The sequence below is a fragment of the Limulus polyphemus genome, unplaced genomic scaffold (genome assembly GCF_000517525.1).
Source record: "Limulus polyphemus unplaced genomic scaffold, Limulus_polyphemus-2.1.2 Scaffold8057, whole genome shotgun sequence".
Taxonomy (NCBI): domain Eukaryota; kingdom Metazoa; phylum Arthropoda; class Merostomata; order Xiphosura; family Limulidae; genus Limulus; species Limulus polyphemus.
The window spans coordinates 3,222-11,561 of record NW_013673667.1 but is presented as its reverse complement, the minus strand read 5'-3'; the positions used below and the strand labels follow the sequence as shown (position 1 = coordinate 11,561).

The following is an 8,340-nucleotide window of genomic DNA, read 5'->3' as shown; positions in this document are numbered from 1 at the left end:
AAATTAAGGTAAGTTCCTTAACTTTCCATTTGGCTTAAATTAAGGTATGTTTCTTAACTTTCTGTGTAAAGTGTGAAATATTTCTTATAGTGATTTCTGACTGTTACTTTTATCTATATGTCTCATCTTAACTTTACCAGAAATACCATTATTATTTTCTTTTAAATATTAAGCATCTAATCATTTATATTTATGATGTTTTTGAGTTTTCTTTTACTCACCACAGTAAACTCATATTTTTTATATACATTCCACCATTATACAAAGCCTGGTCTTGTTCTTTTGAGTTGCACTTGTCTCCAAGATTTTGATGAGGAGTAAAATTCCCAGAAACCATTACAACTTCATGATAAGTGGTGAATTGAATGATAGATTGGGCTTTATTTTTAACAATTAAAATTTTTTACTGACATTATGTACCCTGGTGACTATGGTAAGCGTAAGTGTTTATAATGTTAAAATTCGAGGTTTGATTCCCTAGAGGACACAGAACATGTACCCCATTCTGTAGCATTGTGCTAAAATAAACAGTTATTACTTTAACTTCCTTGATTTTTCTGGCAAATAATACTGCTATTTAAGTATTTACTAAACAATTTGAAAAATTTTAGTACCTGAATTTGTCTGTGCATTCAAAGAAATATGGATTTAGCTCAGTTGTAAAAGTTCATAAATTGTATATTTGTGTTCTAGGAAAAGAGAAAATAGAAGAACCTCAAACTGCACCAGTCTTTTTAACTTCATTCAGAGATGTGTCTGTGAAAGAGGGAGAAATTATAAGCTTTGAAGCAGAAGTGGGTGGAAATCCACTACCTGAGGTTAAATGGTATCTTAACGATCTACCTGTTACAGAATCAGACAACATCAGTAAAATGTTTGATGGCAAAAAGGTTTGTTTACAGGATAAACTTAGATGTAGATGTTCATTGAAAACCTTTTAAAATAGAAACCTCTTCTATAATGTGTTTTTTTTGTAATATAGCTATGCATTTGTTTTATATAGTATGGTTTGGTGAATTGTCAAAATTAATATTAGATCAATAACGTTCCATAATGGCAATAGTCATAGATCCTATTTAGATAGGGTAAGGGGGCAGTTGCTCCATTTGTACTTAACATCATCTCCACCTTAGGAACTATACTTATATATATAATATGCAGTTTGTGATATTTCAGTAATCTCTAAATAACATTGGAAATAATCAAAGCACATGCTACCAAAATAAACATTTTAACTTTAAAATAATTCATGTCTGGTATACATACCCCTCTCTATTCAAAAATAAATGGCACTCCTAAAAGTAATTGAAGCTTTACATAATATGGTACAATTTATTTCTTCAGTAGAAATTTAACAAAGCAGTTCATGTGTCAAGGTATCCGAAACTAATAAACACCCTGATTGTCAGCACTGTGACTTAACATGTATCAGAAACTAATACACACCCTGATTGTCAGCACTGTGACTTAACATGTATCAGAAACTAATACACACCCTGATTGTCAGCACTGTGACTTAACATGTATCAGAAACCAGCACAAACCCATATTGTCGTTACTGTGCCTAAAGGATAATAAGTATCAGACACTAACACACTCTTTACTAACACACTCTTGGCTAGTCAGTGCTATTACTTAAGTATCAGATAATAACACACTCCTGGCTAGTCAGTGCTATTACTTAAGTATCAGATAATAACACACTCCTGGCTAGTCAGTGCTATTACTTAAGTATCAGATACTAACACACTCTGGCTAGTCAGTGCTATTACTTAAGTATCAGATAATAACACACTCCTGGCTAGTCAGTGCTATTACTTAAGTATCAGATAATAACACACTCTTGGCTAGTCAATGCTATTACTTAAGTATTAGATAATAACACACTCCTGGCTAGTCAGTGCTATTACTTAAGTATTAGATAATAACACACTCCTGGCTAGTCAGTGTTATTACTTAAGTATTAGATAATAACACACTCCTGGCTAGTCAATGCTATTACTTGAGTATCAGATAATAACACACTCCTGGCTAGTCAGTGCTATTACTTAAGTATCAGATACTAGCACACTCCTGGCTAGTCAGTGCTCTTACTTAAGTATCAGATAATAACACACTCCTGGCTAGTCAGTGCTATTACTTAAGTATCAGATAATAACACACTCCTGGCTAGTCAGTGCTATTACTTAAGTATCAGATAATAACACACTTCTGGCTAGTCAGTGCTATTACTTAAGTATCAGACACTAACAAACTTTTTTTTTAACATATGCCACAAGCCTTCTGCTCCCCCTATTGGAATCTAGTGATTCCAACATGTCTCTCATGAAAATCATCATGCATCACTTTTCCACCAGTGGAGTGCAATGTAATCACATGACGCATGTGAAATCCTCTATACCCTTCCACCAAAATATCACTTCTCGTTTCGCAGTGCTTGTACTCGGAGGTTTTTTATGTCATTCTCTATTGTTTCACAGTTGTATTTAGTATACTCACGAAGTGTTCTTCATTTATTATATCTTCCAGATTCTCTGAAGTTTGAAATTTACCTTCATTTATTCCAGTCACATTCTGAAGCTAATGTTACCACTTCAGGGGTCACACCCTGACTAGCACTATTCACAATTTGCAGGTGTGGGCAACCCGATGTGGGTTTTTATCAGTATTTATCCTCCGGGAAATTGAACATTAAAAAGGTCGGCCTCTTTCTTCGATTCTTGCCCACAATTGGGTGGACAGAGACCTTGATAGCCTCTTTTCACCACTGGATTTCAAGTGTTCAGTTCTCCGTTCACAATACAGAAATTCTATGTTATTTTTGCACATTTATGATGGCTTTCATTCAATATTTCTCCACGGAAAGTTTCCGTCTTATTTTGTCGGGAATTTGGTTGTCTATTGTCCAGACTTCCATCAGACCTCGCCTCATACTTTGTGGTCCACCATTTGCTATACAGTCCGCTAACTTTCGAAAGATAAGATGTGTTTACTATCTTATTGTTAATATTATTATCTGTAATTATTTGAATTTGGTAATACACGCTTATTTAGGTTATTAAATACTTAATACTAACTTATGTTATGATTCGTAATTAGTCTTCATTATTTTTCTTCTATATCATTCGATTAGGCTTACCTTGGCATGTCCTTCATTAGTTTAACTATGTTATTTCCTTACTTTTATATAATCATTTCAGTTTTATTTCATTAATAATCTTTTTCTTCACTTGGTTTGGTTGGAACCCTTGAATTGGGGCCCAGACAGACTTCTCCCAGTTTTGTGCCTATTTATTGTTCAGTTTAATTTTTCTTTTCATTCTTAGGTTATCCTTTGTTCTGTACTGTTCAGTTAGGCATAACTAGTTTTCTTTCTTTTCAATTTCACTGTAGTTGTCATTTAGATTTCCTTGTTATTTTTGTTCACTATCTTGTTTGATTTGGTTTCATTACTATATTTTATATCTGTTTACCCATGGTTTTATTGATGGGTTATTATCTACTTAGGTTCCAGTTTTTCTTCACCACTACTTCATATAGGATTTATTCCCTACACTGTTTTCTTCCTATTTTAATATGTTGACAAATTCATTTTGTTTTTCTTTATAGTTTATCTTTTTACAGTTACTTTAGTTTCGTATTTATTCTATAATTATTACCATTCATTTCATTTAGTTTATACTTTATCCTTCTTTCCATTAATTGATTTATTGGTTTGTGTAGTTTTATGGACAGGTTCATATCTACCACGGTTCCAGATTTTTCGTTACATCAACATCATAAGGTATGCATTCCCTACACCATTTTTTCCCATTTTTCACCACGTTAATATTTCATTTTGTTTTTCTTTCTAGTTTATACATTTTACAGTTACTTACGTTTAATCTCTACTTTATACTTCTTACTATTAATTTTGTTTCATTTATAAATTCTTCCTCGTACCAGTAATTTAAATTCATGTGTTCATTTCTGGAAGCTGGGGTCTGCCATATCTGCTTCCACTATTGCTCACCTTCCCCATCTAATGCTGAACCTATTTCCCAACATCCTAAAATTGTCAGTTCTCCCTGACCTTATCATACAATGTCTTCCATACGTCTATAGCAGAGTCTGCTAGACCTACTTTATACATTTTCAAACATGTTTTGCAGAATATTATTCATGTTTTCTGTGCTGTTCCTTTTGATTTTTGGTTCTTACAAGCCTTACCTTCTACGGGCTTTCAATTTTACCTTAGTTTAACTTCAGGCAGATTTCTTCCAGCATTTGTCATTCCTTTCTCCCCTATCGTTGTTCACACCTTTAATGTTTTCCTTTATTCTGTGTTCTGTTTACATTTCAGGTTTCTCAAGGGATACCTCCTCTTTATTCCCTTTATGTTGGGGTTTTTGCCATCTTCAGTTCGTTCCCTCCTCACATGGTTTCTTTGCTTTTGGGTTTGTATTGGGTGTGATGTTGCTCTTTGTTTTCTTTTCCATTATTAATAGGGTTTTAGTCTGTTCCTTTTCTTCTCTTGTCCCTTTTTTGGGGGCGTTGCAGCTGTGGGTAGCATCTGTTTGCACTTCCTCTGTTTTCACACATTAGGTCTGCTTTTTTTTTTGGCTCCCTCGCACAATATTCATATCCTTGCATGTCATGTTCCGAGTGCTCTCGCTCAGATCACAGTTATTTTTTCTCATCTTGACACATTCTATCCATTGGAATGGTCTCTCGATTCTCTTGTTTTCTGGTGACTTTGTCTTCCATGGGACTCTCCCCACATAGATCCCTTTACAACATCTCTTAACCATCCATTACCTCTGTTTGGTATCCAGTACTTTCTCCTTTAGTTAGGACTGTTGATGCCTTCAGCTAGGATTCGTCCCTCAGGTACCTGTATGTCCACCCCCCCATCCTCTTACTTCCACAGGTGATTTCCCTCATCCCTACCATTCTGTGTTAGGTCCTTCTGATTACTCCTTAATGGCCAACTCAACCTTGATTTCCTCGACTTCTCCAGCTCCAACTTTTACCTCCACTGCCTCTTCTTTTGTCTTCTGCCCTTCTTCGTCCACTTCATTCATCGGTACTCCATCCAGACATTCACATCATTTGTCTTCACACTTGGCTCTTATTCAGTCCTTGGCAAGGAGATCGGGTTTATACCTGCAGGTAACTTTCTTTTTGCTTGTTCCATTCACTCTTCATAAGTGGGCATTTATTGGTGTAAATAGAAAGTTTTCTGCAGTTAATCTATGATTCAGGAGTTTCCACAGCTCTAACCCCTGTGTCTTGGGTGACAGAGTTTCTCCTCTGGTTTTCCTACTGTGAGTCTTCAGTCCCCTAGATCTTGGATTATCAGGCTGCCTTGTTCCATACCTTTGTTTTTTTTTCTAATATCGCAGAGTTTTTACCTCACCTATCCTTACTATGTTCATACATTCCATCCATATTAGTCGTTTTCTCTTACTGCCTACCATTCCAGCCTGGATATTAATGTGATCTTTTATTCCCTCACTTTACCTTTGTTTGCACCACTTTCCTTGTGTTCCATGTTTCACCTTCACTTCAAACATAAATCCTTCTCCTATATGCCTATGTACATCAGAAGTCAGATTTGTTTCCCTTGATGTTTCTTGTACATCTTTCCCACTCCCTATCATCTCCATTATCAGGATCTTTCCTTCCTACCCAAGACATCGGGATCTAGGAGAGGTAACTCCTGCTTTTGCTTAATTCCTTTACTTTCATTTCCCATCTTTATCCTTGTCCCAATCCGGATTGACTCCTATGTACAGTCTGTGCTCTTTGTTGTTCTACTGCCTGTATGACTTTTTTTTTCTATGATGCCCGCTACTGCCTCACTATTCCTAGGCAGTTTTCTTGAGTCGAGGATCCCATTGGCTTACTTCCCTTAGTCGTCTTCTTCCCAGACTTTGTTATAGATGTCTTGTCATCAGTATCGACATCCTTACCTTTTTCTTGGCATCTTGTCTTCATCACCCATTGGGGGAACTCCTACATCTAGGCATGAGAACTACACCTAATATGTTCGTCTCCCCTTATCTACACCATGGTTTCTTTCTCATCAGGTTTTTATCTGCCACCTGTGACCATTTTTCATACTTCAGTATGACTCTAACTGAGTAAGTTCCTATTCATTATTTCTTTCCATTCAGGGGCTCTTGCTTCATTATTCACTATTTAGATCCTGCTTTCTGGTGAGCGGTGCCTGATCAGGTATCCTTCAATTGAATTCTGCACTGTACAGCCATATTGAATTGTGCTATCTTCCATGGTTTTGCAATGCTCACCGGTGAGATGGGGTGTTCCACAAGATCACTTGAAGATGAATAACCTTGCATTGTTTTTGTTTCATAAACATACATGTTCTGGGCTGTACCACCCATGGACTGCATGGGTAAAGCAGAAGGTGACAGCTGCCCATCCCTGCCAGGCCTTGATTGAATAAATTAGGTATGGTCTACTTTTCAAAATAGGGTTTTGTGGTCACCCATTGCACTGTCTCCGGTGATGGCGTTCCTCTGGACCCTCCATATATTTGTCCTTATTTCTTTCAGTGGAGTGTGGGAGTCCTTACCACTTTCCAGTTCTAAGCCACTGGGGTGGTTGACCTTGGAGACACCCTCCTGAATGGGTTCTACAAAAAGATGGCTATATCCATTCAGTCAGGAGTAAGGCAGTGGTGTTCTGCTGATCTAGATGAGACGTGGCCCCCCAGAGAAGTTGAGCCATCACCTTGCTGGATGAAGTGGCCTACTGATATCATTTACACAAACACTAGAGTCGAGCCATCGAAACTACAGTTCATCCCTGTGTGGATTTAGAGTGAAACAATCAACATAAGTCCTCACACATGTTTATGGTTGTCTATATTCTACCCTCAATCAAACTCTTTGTGTTGTGGGTCACAGCTGAGGAAAATGGACTGTTCCGGGTATCTTTCTTTGCCGTCCCTCAATATATCTCATCTGAGGATGTTCTGACTTTGGGATGGTTCCAGTTCGTTTCCCTGTCGCAGGAGATTTCTTATATAGACATCCTTTCTATACCAGATGTTGGATTCCTGGTTGATCTATCAAACATTACTATATGTGCCATGTTCAGGTATCGGAGTGGTTATCGATTTCCTCTGATCTCTTGAACTTGAGGTGAAGATGGTATGATCCTCATCCTATCACAATGTGCATGTCAGTTTCCAGCAGTGAGGGTTTTGGACATAGTTGACATACCCATATGGTCTGTCACATCCTAGCCACTCTACATCTAGGGGCACATTCATTGTTTACAAACTTTTATATGGTGATATTGACTTCGATATCGTATCCAGCCAGAGTTCTCTCCCACTTGGATGTGCTCCTCTACCGTTCTGCCCATATCTCATATGTATTTTGTGTATGGGTAAAGAGTATACCTGATTCAGAAGTGGTGCGGTTCCTTTCATCAGTTCTTTGCGTTTGACTTTCTCATTTCCAGGGGTTTCCTTCAGACGCTTTTGAAGAGTGCTTCTGTCATTCCCTTGCATTGGTCCCTCCTCCTATTCAATGTGGAATTCTAGCTAATCTTGTGAGTGGAGGAAATTACCATATCGAAAGTTATAATTTTCCTATACTGTAAATGTATTTCCAATAGATAATACCCTCTTCTCACACTTCCCACTCTTCCTCCACACTAAAAAGCGATGTTTCCATCTTCTGCCAAACTCGAAATGATACTTTGGTGGCAGAGTACAGAGGGAGTCACATGCGTCACATAACTACATCACACTCTATTGATGGAGAAGTGATGCATTATAATTTGCGTGAGAGACATGTCAGAATCACTAGATTCCAATAGGGGGGAGCAGAAGGCTTGTGGCATGTGTTCAAAAATGTTTGCATATAGAGGGCAGCACTGAAAATGAGTAGCTAATCGTGTGAGCGGAAGGAATTACCTATTGGAAATACATTTTCAGTATGGGAAAATTACAACTTTCAGTAGTGAGTTAATGATAATATGTATCAGAATCACACTGATTGTCAGGTTTTTGGCTTACTGATTACAAATATCATATTCTAACGCAATCAGTGCTCTAATTAAAGATAATAAGTATCAAATATTAACATGCACCTTCATTCATGGTTCAGTTACGTAATGATAATAAGTATCAGAAACTGACAGTCACCCAGGTTGTCAGTACTGTGACTTAATGATAATATGTACCTAACACTAACAAACACTGATTGTCAGTACTGTGACTCTAAATCCTGACAAGGAGAATGTCAAAATTAGAAATACAGAGATCTACATAATAATGTCAATATTCAATATATGTTGTAAGTTATTAATGAAAAAGTAAAA

General features: G+C 37.1%; 1 protein-coding gene across 1 annotated transcript in view; it reads left to right on the top strand.

Annotated features, from left to right (window-relative positions):
• LOC106475080 (obscurin-like) overlaps positions 1–8,340 on the top strand; it is a gene marked incomplete at both ends in the record, with an annotated part of 29,961 nt that overhangs the window by 20,528 nt on the left and 1,093 nt on the right. Inside the window, one exon of the mRNA XM_013935773.1 lies at positions 694–890. Coding sequence (XP_013791227.1) covers positions 694–890 — 197 coding nt within the window. The remainder of the gene's footprint in view (positions 1–693; positions 891–8,340) is intronic.